The following is a 17,373-nucleotide window of genomic DNA, read 5'->3' on the forward strand; positions in this document are numbered from 1 at the left end:
ATACCATCTCAGAGGCAGTATTAGCACAAAGGCACCAAATATATCTCATAAAGAGGGGCAACGTGCCAGTTGAAATTGGAGGAGTAAGGAAAGCTCTTGCGGAAAAAATTGTAGACATGTGGAAAGATTTATGAATTTTTGTTTATACCACAACATATAGAAAGTTGCATTTTATACCTAATAGATGCTTCCACAAATTTAGCAGGCCTCAAAAATGTCTCTGTGCTTACAACTTATTCCAAATCACATCACCTGATTTTAAACGATGCATTGATATATTTGGACAAAACTGAAACCAAAATCAGCGCAAAACGTTTTTAGTAGGGATTCCTTTCAAGATAAACCAGTCCCTTTTTGGATGGGTATACCTTGCTATTTTGGCATTCTTTTGTTACACCTCACTAGGGTAGTGTATCAAAAATCAAACTCTGCTATTGTCAGTGTTGCCACAAAAGTTAAGATTTTTAAAAAGTATTCAAAATCCCCCATTCTAACTGTCTTTTAGACACAGCTTGATAGAAAGCTGTATTTAACAAGAATGACTACTTATTACAAATAATTAAATTCTAGCAGTAAGTTAGCAACTTTGCATTGTCAACATTTCCCTTCAAATTAAAACTCAAACCTCTTTATGGAACTCCTCCTACATATAAGTAGAGATAGATTTTTTAAAAGTGTTATGCATTGAAGGGAAATATTGGGAAGACAGTTCAGTGGTCCTTGTCCACAGCATTTGCTGAGAGAATTTCTTTGGCCATGGGGACACCCCACACTTCAATCTTCCTTCTCAATGTATTTTTACTAGCTTGCAGGAGGCACAGACCAACTGGCTCACACTTATAAAGTCTCTGATTTATTAGTTAAAAGCCAAAGCTTACAACAACTGGTGAAGGGAAATGAACTGGTTTTCTTCAGGCTTGAGAAATTTTGTCCTGTAGAGAAGATAGCAATTTTCTTTTCTGTTTGTCTTCTGACCAAACATCCACATCCAAGGACTGTTTAGCCACATGGAAGCCAATTGCATATTTGTTGGCGGACAGAAGGCTTTTGTCCTTGACAACTGATCATCATGCCAGAGACTAAACAGATATCTGTTCCAGGTCAAACTCCCTGGTTCCAGCTCATTTTCAGTGTGCTGTCCGACTGCTTCAACAACACCACAGTATATGTCACTTACAATGAGTGTCAGGTAAAAAGTGAAGCAATCCTTTCCACAGCCATTAGTTTTTAAAATAGTCCTTTGCCCATTTCAGTCCACAATCAAAAACACAAAATGGAAGATGTAAAGACCATATTTTATAATACCTTTTGCACAGTCTCTAGTATATCTCTGTCCACATTCTGGTGATCAGACCTGCATACTGTACTCCAAGTATGGTCGAATGAAAATTGGATACAGTTTCTTAGAATTTCTTTACTCTTCTATTATACTGCTCCAGTAACAAAGAAGCGAGCCTACACTTTCACAGCAGAAAGCTTCGCCTTTGCAAAAGTTGGAGAGGACGGATAAAATTGCAATTATTGCTCTTGGAGAATGGATCTACCATTTTCACAGGGGAAGGGAATGGAAGCAGTTCATAATTCACACATTCACAGTTCACTGAAGCAGCTATTCATGCAAATCAGCAACTGCCTCATTTCATGTCTGATTCTGGTTAACCAGGTGTGTCAAAAACGATGCGTGCAGATTAGACTTAATATAAGAACATCTGCATTTGGCAGATTTTTTTGAACAGTCAGGGTACCCTTTTGGAAAGTTAATGGATTTGTCCTGTGATGCGTTTGTTGGAACTCAGGTGTCCTTTGGAACAGTCAGGTGCCTGTTGGGGCAGGTAAGGTGTGCTTTGGTATTGTTAAAAGTTGGTTTGAGTCTTTGCAAAAAGTGCATCAATTCATTGTAACGATGAAGTTCATTGGAACTGTTAAAAACAATTATCAAAACTGTCGAGAGAAACACTCAAACATGTCAGAAAGAACTAAGAGGAATTGTCAAGGGCAACTGACAAAGGGAGCTATCAAGGTATTTAAAACGTCTGACCTTTGGATGTTTGAAAAATACTGTCCTAGTGTGTTGAAAAAAAGTCTCCTAACTGACCTTGCAGACTACCATTACACATACTAGCATGAAATACTTGATCTCACCATATTTCATCATCTCAGTCAGGCTTTTCAAATTGCCTTTCAGCTCCAAGTATTTATGGACTCTTTGAAGTGGGACTATGAATTCCAATGTTTCAATTCCAATCCAAATAAGCAGTTGATTAAAACAGTCTGTTTTGAGGGATTATATATTATAAAGAGTGTAAATGTACTGAATGATTTTACATTAATGATTTTAAAATAAAATCTACATGAGATACTTTGAAATTTGTTTTATACAAATTGAGCATGGCTCCTGAGGTAGGTCCAATGTGGACAATGGGTGAATTGTCATGATAGGTGTAAGGGAAAAGATTGGTAGACTGTAAAACAAGTTGGTAACAGGTGACACTAAGTTGGCATACAGACTAAAAAGGTCATGGGTACGCACAATGCGCCATAGGTTTATATGGAGAGTATTGGGGCCAAGAGGGTCGGCAGAAGGAAATAGATGTGACATGGAGAGTCTGTGTGTTGGTGAGGAGACATGAGGACTGACAGCTGAAGACATTTTATGTTTTAATTTTTAAAGAAAGTTCAACACAATGCTGGAACATTCAGACATGTCTTCCATCCACCCCTCTTCCACACTTAGCAGCCTTCACATTCATTTTAGAGTCACTTTGCCTAATTCCCAGCAAATCCAGCCACCCCAAAATTAAAATTCCAACATCCAGGGCACCTTCTCCTGTGCTCTGTTTGCACAGCCAGGAAATATCAGGTTTCTGGACTCCTGATCCAGAGTGACAAGCCAATCATAATGCTCACTATAATTTTATTATGGGGTGATAAATTGGTACTACAATTTTTTAATGATTTGCTCATGCTTAGATTGCCTTCATTCCTCTACCCCATTTAGCTATTTATTTTCTAAGCAATATATAGTCTCCTTATTTTGCCAAAACACAATATTCCACTCGTAACTATATTAATTTGCTATCACACAAGCCTATTAACATCTTCTTGCAATTTATTGCTATCCTTCTCGGCATTGAATAATCCTTCTAATGTGCTAGATCATTCCATAAACCTAGAAATCATGTCTTGATTTGAATGTCTAAACTGCTAATGCAAATTGTGGACATCTGTGCTACTTATATTGATCCTCGTGATACCTACATTTCATGTTTTGCTATGGTGAAAAGTTACATTGTACTCCTACTCTGTTTATTGTCTTGAAGCCAACAAACCATCCATTCTGTTAATTTCTCCCGAAATTTGCATTTTCTCACAATATTCCACTTACGAAAGTGGAAGGCCTTTTGGAAATTCAGGTATCTTTCATCTACTATGTCTACTCTTTCCTGTTACCTCTTCAAAGAATTCAATAGGATTGGTCAAGCAAGACCTGAAACCATGTTGATGATTCTATATTTTATTTTGGTTTCCAGATGCTTTCTATTTTCTCAAGGATTCAGTTAGTTGCATACTTTTGAAGTTGAATTGAGGGTCCATAGTTCATTATGCCTATACTATCTCATCTTTTCAATATAAAGATGTAAGTAGCTATCTTTAATCGGAATTACAACTTGCCTTCACAAATAATTAACTATTTTACATTATTTATTAGCTGAAATTATGCAAGACATTTTTTGAGTTATATTTTCCTATTTACATTTGTGATGGAAGCACAGCACTTAATCTCACGTGTAGTCAGGCAAATCAATGCAACTCATTGGACAGAACAGAACCATATACAGAATTAGAAAGGCACAACAAGACAAAATGACTAAGATAACCAACACCAGAGAAGACATCATGACAGACACCTGGGTAAGAAACCTTTCCATCAGGCAGCTTACCACAAAGGCCATACCAGCCAAGGGACTCAACTACAACCACAGGGATGCAAACATAACAGACTTCTGTGCTTCACGAGAATGTATGCTCCAAACGACCAACCAAAGAGACACAGCAAGCAGTCAGACAAACCATTGTATCCTTACTAACAAAGAAGAGACAATTGAACAATCTCAACATCAAAGAGAGAGAAGCCCTAAAACACTCAAAAATGACAAGAACATCATCATAGCACCAGTGAAGGGCAGAATGATGGTTATCATGTACAAGACTGAATACATTCAGAAAACACAGAAACTACTTGCAGATACCAACACCTACTTACAGAGGGAATGTGACTCCATGCCACAACTAACCAATAAAATATATAACACACTACGGAATCTACGAAAAGAACTAACTAATAGCCAGGATTGATCTACAAAGGATGAAATCAGACAGCAACAACACCCCAAGATTTTACAGATTACTCAAAGTACAAAAACCAGCCATACCACTTAGACCCATTGTAGCACTCCTGGAACTCCATCACATAAACTGGCAAAAGGAATCTCTTTTGGGGAGAAGTGACCTGTATAAGAAGGGCAGACTGCACCTAAGTTGGAAGGGGACTAATATACTGGCAGGGAAATTTGCTAGAACTGCTTGGGAGGATTTAAACTAGTAAAGTGGTGGTGGGAGAGGGGGGGGACCCAGGGAGATAGTGAGGAAAGAGGTCGATCTGAGACTGGTACAATTGAGAACAGAAGTAAGTCAGTCAGGGCAGGCAGGAACAAGGTAGGACTAATAAATTAAACTGCATTTATTTCAATGCAAGGGGCCTAACAGAGAAGGCAGATGAACTAAGGGCATGGTTAGGAACATGGGACTGGGATATCATAGCAATTACAGAGACATGATTCAGGGATGGGCAGGACTGGCAGCTTAATGTTCCAGGATACAAATGCTACAGGAAGGATAGAAAGAGAGGCAAGAGAGGTGGGGGGTGGGAAATGGCATTTTTGATAAGGGATGGCATTACAGCCTTGCTGAGGGAGGATGTTCCTGGAAATACATCCAGGAAAGTTACTTGGGTGGAACTGAGAAATAAGAAAGTGATGATCACCTTATTGGGATTGTATTATAGACCCCCTAATAGAGGGAAATTGAGAAACAAACTTGTAAGGAGATCTCAGTTATCTGTAAGAATAATAGGATAGTTATGGTAGGGTATTTTAATTTTCCAAACATTGACTGGGATTGCCATAGTGTTTAAGGTTTAGATGGAGAAGAATTTCTTAAGTGCGTACCAGACAATTTTCTGATTCAGTATGTGGATGTACCTACCAGAGAAGGTGCAAATCTTGACCTATTCTTGGGAAATAAGGCAGGGCAGGTGACTGAGGTGTCAGTGGGGGAGCACTTTGGGGCCAGCGACCATAATTTTATTCATTTTAAAATAGTGATGAGAAAAGGATCGACCAGATCTAAAAGTTGATGTTCTAAATTGGAGAAAGGCCAATTTTGACGGTATTAGGCAAGGACTTTTGAAAGCCGATTGGAGGCAGATGTTCGCAGGTAAAGGGATGGCAGGAAAATGGGAAGCCTTCAGAAATGAGATAACAAGAATAACAAATATATTCCTGTCAGAGGAAAAGGGAAGGCTGGTAGGTATAGGGAATGCTGGATGACGAAAGAAATTGAGGGCTTGGTTAAGAAAAAGAAGGAAGCATATGTCAGGTATAAACAGGATAGATTGAGTGAATCCATAGAAGAGTATAAAGAAAATAGGAATATACTTAAGAGGGAAATCAGGAGGACAAATGGGGACATGAGATAGCTATGGCAAATAGAATTAAGGAGAATCCAAAGGGTTTTTACACATACATAAAGGACAAAAGGGTAACTAGGGAGAGAATAGGGCCCCTCAAAGATCAGCAAGGCAGCCTTTGTGTGGGGCCACAGAAAATGGGGGAGATACTAAATGGATATTTTGCTTCAGTATTTACTGTGGAAAAGGATATGGAAGATATAGACTGTAGGGAAATAATGGTGACATCTTGCAAAATGTCCAGATTACAGAGGAGGAAGTACTGGATGTCTTGAAACGGTTAAAGGTGGATAAATGCCCAGGACCTGAACAGGTGTATCCGAGAACTCTCTGGGAAGCTAGATTGCTGGGCCTCTTGCCGAGATATTTGTATCATTGATAGTCACAGGTGAGGTGCCGGAAGACTAGAGGTTAGTAAATGTGGTGCCACTGTTTAAGAAGGGCGGTAAAGACAAACCAGGGAACTATAGACCGGTGAGCCTGACCTCAGTGGTGGGCAAGTTGTTGGAGGGAATCCTGAGGGACAGGATGTACATGTATTTGGAAAGACACGGACTGATTAGGGATCGTCAACATGGCTTTGTGCATGGGAAATCATGTCTCACAAACTTGACTGAGTTTTTTGAAGAAGTGACAAAGAAGGTTGATGAGGGCAGAGTACTAGATGTGATCTCTACAGATGTCAGTAAGGCATTCAACAAGGTTCCCCATGGGAGACTGATCAGCAAGGTTAAGTCTCATGGAATATAGGGAGAACAAGCCATTTGGATACAGAACTGGCTCAAAGGTAGAAGACAGAGGGTGGTGGTGGAGGATTGTTTTTCAGACTGGAGGCCGGTGACCAGTGGAGTGCCACAAGGATTGGTGCTGGACCCTCTACTTTTTGTCATTTACATAAATGATTTGGATGCGAGCATAAGAGGTACAGTTAGTTAGTTTGCAGATGACATCAAAATTGGAGGTGTAGTAGACAGTGAAGAGGGATACCTCAGATTACAACAGGACCTGGACCAGATAAGCCAATGGGCTGAGAAGTGGCAGATGGAGTTTAATTCAGATAAATGCAAGGTGCTGCATTTTGTGAAGCAAATCTTAGCAGGACTTATACACTTAATGGTATGGTCCTGGAGGATGTTGCTGAACAAAGAGATCTTGGAGTGCAGGTTCATAGCTCCTTGAAAGTGGAGTTGCAGGTAGATAGGATAGTGAAGAAGGCGTTTGGTATGCTTTCTTTTATTGGTCAGAGTATTGAGTACAGGAGTTGGGAGGTCATGTTGCAGCTATACAGGATGTTGGTTAGGTCACTGTTGGAATATTGCATGCAATTCTGGTCTCCTTCCTATTGGAAAGATGTTGTGAAACTTGAAAGTGTTCATAAAAGATCTACAAGGATGTTGCCAGGGTTGGAGGATTTGAGCTGAACAGGCTGGGGCTGTTTTCCCTGGAGCATTGGAGGCTGAGGGGAGACCTTAGAGAGGTTTACAAAATTATGAGCGGCATGGATAGTATAAATAGACAAAGCGTTTTCCCTGGGGTCGGGGAGTCCAGAACTAGAGGGCATAGGTTTAGTGTGATAGGGGAATGATATTAAAGAGACTTAAGGGGCAACTTTTACACGCAGATGGTGGAACATGTATGGATTGAGCTGCCAGAGGATGTGGTGGAGGCTGGTACAATTGCAACATTTCAGAGGCATTTGGATGGTTGTATGAATAGGAAGGGTTTGGAGGGATATGGGCCGGGTGCTGGGAGGTGGGACAAGATTGGGTTGGGATATCTGGTCAGCATGGACAGGTTGCACCGAAGGGTCTGTTTCCATGCTGTACATCTCTATGACTCTAAAAACTTCAACAAAAACTAAAGCATCTTATCAGCAGATCCAAATATTCCATATAGTCATCACAGGAACTTATAGACAACGTCAAGAACATGAACATTGCATCCACGGACTCCATCAACATGCACATTGACCTCAGCCCAATACACCAGCCACTACAATGAACAACCGGAACCGGCAACTGGAAGCTGCCCAAACAGAACCAAATAAATTCCAGAAGACACCATACAGCAGCACTTCACAGGAGACTCCAAAGAACTGAAGGTTTTCACCTTGACAGGGGACAAAATGTCTGCAAATCAACTTCCCAACTCAGCGAACATACCCACAATCACGACAACCAACACCCAAGCTACAAATCTTTCTGTTTCTGACTTTGCTCGCTATTTCACTGAGGTAAACACTCTTATTCCACTTTTCATGCATACAGCCTTGACATTGTCTGGTCTTTAGCAATTGAGAAGTTAACCAACAGCAAGTATTATAGGTGTGTTACATCAATTGACATTAGTTGACTTTGCCTCATTAGAGCTGCTTGCTTTCTTTGGAAGGAGGATTCTCTCTCAGTCTTAACAAATCTTGACCCCAGGCCAGCCTGCTCATGGCTGCTCATGCAAGCTATTTCCTTGTAGGTTTTGTGTTGTCCAGTCAGCTGAATGACATTCACACACCCTTTGGTCAACATATTTTGTTTTGCCAATAAATGCTGAACATCCAGTGACCTCCATCTGGTTTTGACAGGATTCAATCTAGATACACTGTGTCACCAGTTCAGTACACTACCTCCTAACTATAGCAATTAATTTAAACACACACATCTCTTCAGAAAACAAGCCACCACCTGATCATCTGGCCTTGCAGTACGGCAATGCTCATGTCTTTTCTTACTCATTTCAACTGAGCCAGCCTACAGGACTTTCACTGAAACGTGCTCATATGCTCATTACTCTTATTTTAAGATTTACCATGCCCCCTCAAATTCTGGAAGATGGATTAAAAATAATCCAAACTAGTGAGGCACAATGTTTCCCAATGAGCACTGTATTTATAATGAATTTGGATGTTCTCAATATAGTTGTTCATGGTGACAGGCTTACAACTCAGAAGGAAATGTCTGCCATTAACTGGGAATCTCACTCTCAGAAACTGCACAACTGTTGTCGTGGGAAATGGAGAAATGTCACACTGTTGATATACGTTATAATATGGTTGACAAATTTAAAGTCTGCAACTGTTGCACTATTTCTGGCCTGTAACATACTGAGGCTATCACGAGGAGCTAGATTTTATTGCAACGCAACTCTGAAAATACATGGCACTGTGGATGAAAAATAATTAAGAAACCAAGCACTCTAGTTCATGTAACATCCAACCACACCTAGGACCCTCCCCTCCCATGATCACAGGTGGTGTGGGGATGCTATCTGCTGCCCCGATACAGCGCTATCATTTGTAAACGATGACGAATAGCTGAGTTACTCCCCTTCACCTCATATTCCAGAGACAAATTGCTGAGTCCTAATATTTGCCTCCTCTTGTAAAATGCTGAACCTGATCTCGTGATCCGAGAGTCAGTGAAACTGTTCAAAGTTCTCCAAAGCAAAAAGGAAAATCTAGCCGGAGGCATTTCAAATGCAAAGAATTCCAGTCACCAATACTACTGTGAACTTGATAATCATTAAAATCAAGAACAACTGCCAGGAACAATTTTAACCTTCAACTTTCTTAGAGAAATATCTGCTGGAGAACAATGGTAAATGGGTGGTTATAAATGGACTGCAACAATTTTGTGAGCTGCAGTTCACATATTCATGATAATTTTAGTGAATCTTTATGTTCAGTGCGAGAAGATTGGTTAGCATACACTGTGCTCTTTTTGCTTCTGTATGCTGATACAACAATGGATCAGTTAATTTTTTCAGCAATTGTCATGTCTACCAAAAGACTAATCAATTTTGGATAATCCTGTGGAAAATTATATTTTTTTCTCTGGAAGCATACGGTTTAAAACTTAAGTAATATCTTTATCAGGTAGTTTTAGTAAATTATACATACAAGTTGACAAAGGACAAATCATTTCTCAGGCATGGAAAGAAGCTAATTATGAAGATAATGCCATCATTGATATAATCAAAAAATGAGGACAGCATATTATGTAAATCTTTTCAAAACCATTTTTTACTTTTGCCATAAAACCTTTTTTCTGATCCACACTGAATTGTTAATGTTGGCATCGCCTACCTGCACATTTGGTTCTTGTTGTAAGAGGGGGACCTGGAGGTCCTGTCCCACCATCCCCCGGTCGTGTCAGTAGCACTCGAATTTCATATTCTACATCCGGATCAAGATGCCATAATTTGTAGGTTGGAGAATCCACAATGTGCGTTTCAGCCCAATTTCCTGTAGTGGTCCGGTACTCGACTTCTTTCAGGATGATAGGACCATCTCCTATTATGGAATTTGCATTGGGTTTGATCCATAAGTAAGTAGCACCAACAGCCAAAAGCTCAGGTGGAGCAATGGGTGTGGGTGGATCTGAAATATAAAAAGAAGGTAATTGGCTCAGTAGCTGTTAGGCAGGTGCAAAGCATTATAATCTAGATTGTAAAGAAATGCAGTTAATTTTTCTCAAGGTGTGTTCTGCAGTTTAGATTGCGAATAATGTACTTTCAATGATCAATGTATCACATTGTACCAGGCTGAACAGAGAGAGAAAAAAATAAATTGGAAGAGCAATCAACCTCTGGCTATACTGAAAGATACTGGCAACATTTGTTTACCTCCCTCACATTATGTACTTGATCTTTTGCACTTCACCAATATCAAATATGCAACTTAAGAGTACAGTATATCATTCTCAGAAATCTACATTCTGCCATTTAAAAAGTAGCCAAGCTGTTTAATGTGCTATCTTCAATTGCTGCAACCTGAAAAGAACAATCTAATGGTGAGCAAAACTGTGAGTCTTCATGAGAGCTACACATGCTTCAAGAATAGCACTGGTGACACTACAGGTATAGCTCTCCACTTATTTAAATCTCTGAAATAGTATAGCCAAGTCATACATTTATAAGGAATAGTGAAAACACAGATTAAATAAATCAGGAGTAGCAGGATTCACTGTCAATTGCTTCACAATACTCTGAAGTTTTGACATTATGCAGTAAACAGGAAACATTTCTGTAATATTTTGCTGAGCAAGGTTATACAACAAGATAACTAACATGAATAATGATATGGTCATACAGAACAAAAACAATGCCAAAAGGAGACAAGAAATTAGAGCTTATGCAATTCAAAACAAAGTGGCAAATCTGATCCAAAATAAGCTGAGAGACAGAATCCAGACTCTGATGATTCTGAGACTGGACATTTATTTGTAAAGGGGTTCCATAGGTCTGGTTCTGGGGTCCTTGTTGTTTGTAGTGCAGAGAAATGATTTGGATTTAAATGTACAGGGTATGATTAAGAAATTCAAAAAAAACACAAGAATTTATTGGATCATAAATAGTGAGGACAATAGACATAAACTGCAGAAGGAAATCAATGGACTGGTCAACAGGACAGAGCAGTAACAAATGGAATTTGGGAAAAGCAGGAGGTAATGTACTTGTGAGGATTAGCAAGGCAAGAGATTACATTATGAATGGTCAGCTCCTACAAAGTACTGAAGATCATAGAGACCTTGGACTGCATATTCACAAGTCCTTGAATGTAGCTGGGCAAGTAAATAAGGTGCTTAAGACGATATTTGAGATAGTTCCCTTTGTTAGTCCAGGCATTATACACAAGTGCAGGGAGGTTATGCTGGAACTGTATATAATGCTTGTTAGGTCATTACATGATGGCTGCTTGCGTTTCTGGTCACCACATGAGAGGAAGGACATGATTACACTCAAGAAGATAGAGAGAAGATTCACCAGGATGCTGTCAGGGCTGGAGCATTTGAACTGTGAGGAAAGATTGTAGATGTTGGGAATGTTTTCTTTGAAGTAGCAAAGGTTGGCAAAGAACTTAAGAGTGCTGCAGAACATTATAAGGAGTATAAATAAGGTGGATAAGGAAGTCACTTTTTCCCATTTTTAGAAGGGTTAAGTACCAAGGGCTATAGGTTTAAAAGGTAGAAAGCTAAGAGGGGAGGGGAGGAAAACTTTCAGCCAGAGGGTAGTGGGAGTCTGGAACTCAGTGCCTGAAAATGTGGTTAAGTCAAACATTCTCAAACATTTAACTAGTATGCCGATATTCACTTGCATTGCCACAGCCTCCAGGTTTATGGACCAAGTGTAGAAAATAAGGATTCATTTTATTGACTGACATGGACATTTTAGACCAAATGGCATCCTCCTGTGCTGGAACGGTCTCTGAGTCTCTACATCAAAGCTTTTTATCTGGCATTCATCAGGACTAGGATGCAAGAAACAGACTTGAGGAACGAAATACAAATTTATATAACATGAGAAGAGCGGCTGGCTGGTTGGACATTTATGACATGGAAAGGCAATAGGAACAGTTAGCTATCAATATTAGTCCTCACTACCGACAGATAGACGATAATTAGAAAAGGAGATGCAGTGGGAATGCAGCAGAGATTGCCAGTCTTGTAGTCCCTTTCCCAATTTAACTGCTTCCCAAAGCCCATGCCATCTGTAAAAGACCATCATGCATTCAAAAAACTACTGTCTGCCTGGAGCTGTATTGCATGGTTCCTGACACTTGACCTGAGCATGGCAAACATGGAGAAATTGACAGCTGCTTTGCTGGCAGAGATCTGAGGAGGCTATGCTAGAAGGGGTGATGCAGAGGAGAGCCGTCCTTTTCCCTGAAGATGGTAGCCATGATGTGGAGGTGCCAATGTTGGACTGGGATGGACAAAGGTAAAAAGCTGAGGATGGACAGTGTAGTCCACAACACCAGACCATGCCAGTCTTGTCTGAGATTTCCACCTGGGTCTGTGTAGATTCAGGTGTTCAGATGCATGCACAACAATGCAGGGAGAAGGGCAATGACATTCTTGACTCCGCCAATGTTTAGTGTCATTACCCTCTCTTGGAGAACTCACATTCAGCCTATCTCTGACAATGTATCCTCCTCCCTCCGAGCTCACAGTGTACCAGTCTCCCTACTGTCAGAAAGCTGGTTCCTTTTTTCTAAAAGCTTTTCCCTTTCTCAAGGATACTTTGTCCTTGGTTCTTTTCAGAGGGATCGTAAATGCTCCCGGTGCCAATTAGACTGGTTTGGTACAGAGATTAAACAGATGAGACTTCAGGTCAAAGTGATCATGTTTTAGAAGTGACCTGAATAATACAAAGGGAGTGGTCAGCGCTCTAGCTGAGCAGTTCCATCCAGAACTAGATGGGAGTTAAAAAGTGAGCAGTATGGAAACTCTCTCTCTCCTTTTGTCCTTCTAACTTCAACCTGTAAGCATTTGTTCAATTTATACTGGTTTTTAAGGGAGTTTGCTTATTGGGACTGTTGTGTATATTCTCAACAGCATAATTAAGTCTAGTTTGGATAGGCTGGATTCTGTACGGGTTCTTTATTCTGTGCCTTGTGTTTCATTGTGTAATTTTGTGAATAAATTTCTGTCTCTTTTAAAATATAGTTATCAACCTAGCTAGCTTACAGGTAATTTTCACTGTACACTTCCTGAAACAAATTGCAAAGTCCTGGTCTGGGCTGTCTGATCAAAAAGTTTTGAGTGGTCTGGCCTAGTCCATAACAGATTAGGGGGCTCTTTGTGGGATTTTAAGCAGCGAGCGGTAGGTGCTATTGTCTTTATTTCGGGTGTTGGTTTGATTGCATGGACAAAGCTTGGGAAAGGAATGGCTCTTTCAGTCGCCAAAAGTTTTCTGGAAGTGGATGTGGTGACTTTGGAAGTTTTGCAAAAAGTGAATAAGACCAAGCTGCACGATTGGATCTGCCTGCTTCTGTGAGAAAAGGAGATATAATTACAGCAGTAGCTCAGCATTTAAACTGGCTGAAGAAACCATCAGAATCTGTAGAGATAGCAAGAATTTGATTGCAAATGAAGCAGCTTGAGTTAGAGGTGAGAAATAAGAAAAGGGCAGCAGAAATGAAACAGTTTGAGTTACAACTAAAAGCGGAAGAGAGGGGAAAAGAGAAAGCTTTTGAACTTCAAAAACCGACACTTAAAAAGGAAAGTCAGCTTAAAAGGCTGAGATAATGGCTGAGGATAACCTTTGTGAGGACGGGAGTGAGGAGGAGCAAACCCCTGGTAGTCAGGACTCTCAGGGGAAACTGTTTAAGTATGTTCAAGCATTGCCTAAATTTGATGAGAGGGATGTGAAAGTCTTTTTTGTCTCATTTGAAAAGGTGGCTAAACAAATGCAGCAGCCAGTGGCACTGTGGGTTTTGTTGATCCAAATGAAACTTGGAGGTAGGGCTAGTGAGGTATTCACATCCCTATCAGAGGAGGTGAAAAAAAAGCCATTTTAAATGCATATGAGTTTGTACCAGAAGCCAATAGACAATGGTTCAGGAATCTAAGGAAGGACCCAGGTCAAACCTACACTGAGTTTGAAAGGATCAAACAGAGTCATTTTGATAGATGGATAAGAGCTTTAAAAATCAAGCAAACCTATGATGCCCTTAGAGAGGTCATTATTTTGGAGAAATTCAAAAATTCACCACCTGAAGTCGTGTGAACTCATGTGGAAGAGCAGAGATCTAAAACATCAGGTTAGCAGCTGAAGTGGCTGATGATTATAAAACACGGTTTGACTTCCAGAATTAATTTCAGGGATAGGAACTGGGGCAAAGAGAAATTGTCATGTGGAAAGGGAAAGGTAGATCTCAGTGAAGATCATAAGGATAATTTACCACATGGTAAATTGAGGGGGACAAAGAAGTTAAAAAGTTCCGGTGTTTTCATTGTAATAAAGTGGGCCACACAAAATCACAGTGTCGGTGGGTTAGGAGAAAGCCAGATGTAGGAAATCTGGACAAGCCTGGGCGTTTTGTTGGAGTAGTAACAAAGAACACAAGGGAGGTGAGACAACTGCCTCGGAGTGTACAAGATGATCAGAGGTTGATTAAGGAGGAAGTGCCAGATCTGCTTAAAAAATATACATGTGAGGGTAAAGTTCATTCACGTAGGCCAGGAGCAGTGGGTAAAGAAGTTACAATATTAAGGGACACAGGATCCTCTCAGTAATGCTGAAGGATGAGGAGATGCGTACTCCTGAAAGACCATCGCCAGAAAAGGTACTGGTAAGAGGAATGTATGATGAGACAAAAAATGCTCAATTATGTTAAGTGGGGTTAAAGAGTCCAGAGAAGGGTGGAGAATTTATGGTAGGTGTACTGGACAAACTCTCAGCTCCAGGAATACACTTTGTCCCTGCAAATGATATAGCTGATTTACTGGTAGGAATGCTGCTTGCTCTAGTTGAAAAGCCAGTGGAGATGCAGGCAACCGAAGCAATGAAGGATCTTTATTCAAGAATTTTCCCTGATTGTGGGGTCATAAGATCGCTGAGGCAAGCTCGAAGCAACAGAGGTCAAAAGACGCTGAAAAGGGTGGTGATGTTGCTTTATCAGAAATGTTTTTGATCAGATAAGCGGGACAGAGCAGGAGCAATTAGGTAAACATGCAAGTATCTTCAGCTCTGCTGAGCTGATTGAGTTACAGCAGGAAGCAGAGAGTGAATACATCCCTGTGAATATTAATTAACAAATAATGTCTTAATGAGGAAATGGAGACCATCACACATTCAAGCAGATGAGAAATGGGCAGAGATTCATCAAATTATTTTTTCCAGGATGTATGAAGGGCATGCTGTGAGTGGTGCATGAGCAAAAATGTGGAGGTAATTTAGGGGTGAGGAAAACAAGGCTAAAATACAAAGCCATTTTTACTGGCCTGGAGTACACAAGGATATAGTTGAATTTTTGGTGAAGGCGAGGACTACAGATGCTGGAGGTCAGAGTCAAGATTACAGTGGTGCTAGAAAAGCACAGCAGGTCCGGCAGCATCCGAGGAGCAGGAAAATCAACGTTTCGGGCAGGAACCCTTTATCAGGAATGAGGCTGGGATGGAGAAATAAATGGGAGGGGAATGTGGCTGGGGAGAGGATAGATAAGAGCGCAATAGGTGGATGGAGGTGGGGATAAAAATGATAGATCAGAGAGGAGGGTGGATCGGATAGGTGTGAAGGACGATTAGCAGGTAGGACAGGGCATGAGGATGGTGTTGAGCTGGAAGCTTGGAACTGGGGTTAGGTGGGGACAGGGGAAATGAGGAAACTGGTGAAGTCCACATTGATGCCCTGGGATTGAAGTGCGCCAAGGCGGAAGATGAGGCATTCTTTCTCCAGGCATTGTGCGGTGAGGGAGGGAGTGACAAGTGGAAGGGGGAGTTGAAATGTTCAGCCACAGGGCAGTGGGCTGATTGATGTGGGCATCCCAGAGATGTTCCCTAAAGCACTCTGCAAGAAATCGTCCAGTCTCCCCAACATAAAGGAGACTGCATTGGGAGCAATGGATACAATAAATGACATTGGTGGATGTACAGGTGAAACTTTGATGGATGTGGAAGGCTCCTTTGGGGCTTTGGATGGAGGTGAGGGGGAGGTGTGGGCGCAGGTTTTGCAATTCCTGCGGTGGCAGGGGAAGGTGATGGGAGGGGAAGGTGTGTTGTTGGGTGTCATGGACCTGACAAGGTAGTCAGAGAAGGAATGGTGTTTGCAGAAAGCAGATAGGGGTGGGAGGGAAATATATCCCTGGTGGTGGGGTCCATTTGTAGGTGGCAGAAATGTCGTCGGATGATGTGGTTTATGTGGAGGTTGGTGGGGTGGAAAGTAAGGACCAGGGGGTTCTGTCCTTATTGCATTTGGAAGGGTGGAGTTTGAGGGCAGATGTGCGTGACGTGGATGAGATGCATTGGAAAGCATCTTTAACCATGTGGGAGTGGAAATTATGGTCTTTAAAGAAGGAGGCCATCTGGAGTGTTCTGTGGTGGAACCGGTCCTCTTGGAGGCAGATATGGCGAAGACGGAGGAATTGGGAATATGGCGTAGCATTTTTGCTGGAGTAGGGTGGGAAGAGTTATGATCCAGGTAGTTATGGGAGTTTATGGGTTTGTAAAAAATGTCAGTGTTGAGCCGGTCGTCATTGATGGAGATGGAGAGGTCCAGGAGGGGGAGGGAGGTGTCAGAGATGGTCCAGGTGAATTTAAGGTTGGAGTGGAATGTGTTGTTGAAGTTGATGAACTGTTCAACCTCCTAGCGGGAGTACGAAGTGGCTTTGATGCAGCCATCAATGTAGCGGAGGAAGATGTGGGGAGTGGTACCAGTGTAACTACGGAAGGTGGACTGTTCTACGTAGCCAACAAAGAGACAGCAAAGCTGGGGCCCATGCGGGTGCCCAGGGCTACCCCTTTCATCTGAAGGACGTGGGAGGATTCGAAGGAGAAATTGTTAAGGGTGAGGACCAGTTCAGCCAAATGCATGAGAGTGTCAGTGGAAGGGTACTGTTGGAAATGTTGGGAGAGGAAGAAACAGAGGGCTTGGAGGCCCTGGTCATGGCAGATGGAGATGTAGAGGGATTGGATGCCTATGGTGAAGATGAGGCATTAGGGACTGGGGAAACAGAGGTCTTGGAGGAGGTGGAGGGCGTGGGTGGTGTCTCGAACATATGTGGGGAGTTCTTGAACTAGGGGGAATAGGACAGTATTGAGGTAGGTGGAGATGAGTTTGGTGGGACAGGAGCAGGCTGAGACAATGAGTTGGCCAGGGTGGTCAGGTTTGTGGATCTTGGGAAGGAGCAG

The 17,373-nt window shown here is 41.5% G+C and overlaps 1 protein-coding gene across 1 annotated transcript in view; it reads right to left on the bottom strand.

The window, feature by feature from the left end:
* The window catches only part of ptprt (protein tyrosine phosphatase receptor type T), a 1,408,195-nt gene that overhangs the window by 726,952 nt on the left and 663,870 nt on the right, over positions 1-17,373 (bottom strand). Inside the window, exon 7 of the mRNA XM_060836083.1 lies at positions 9,828-10,121. Within this exon, the coding sequence (XP_060692066.1) occupies positions 9,828-10,121 (294 nt within the window). The remainder of the gene's footprint in view (positions 1-9,827; positions 10,122-17,373) is intronic.

This window comes from Hemiscyllium ocellatum, chromosome 15 (genome assembly GCF_020745735.1).
Source record: "Hemiscyllium ocellatum isolate sHemOce1 chromosome 15, sHemOce1.pat.X.cur, whole genome shotgun sequence".
NCBI lineage: Eukaryota > Metazoa > Chordata > Chondrichthyes > Orectolobiformes > Hemiscylliidae > Hemiscyllium > Hemiscyllium ocellatum.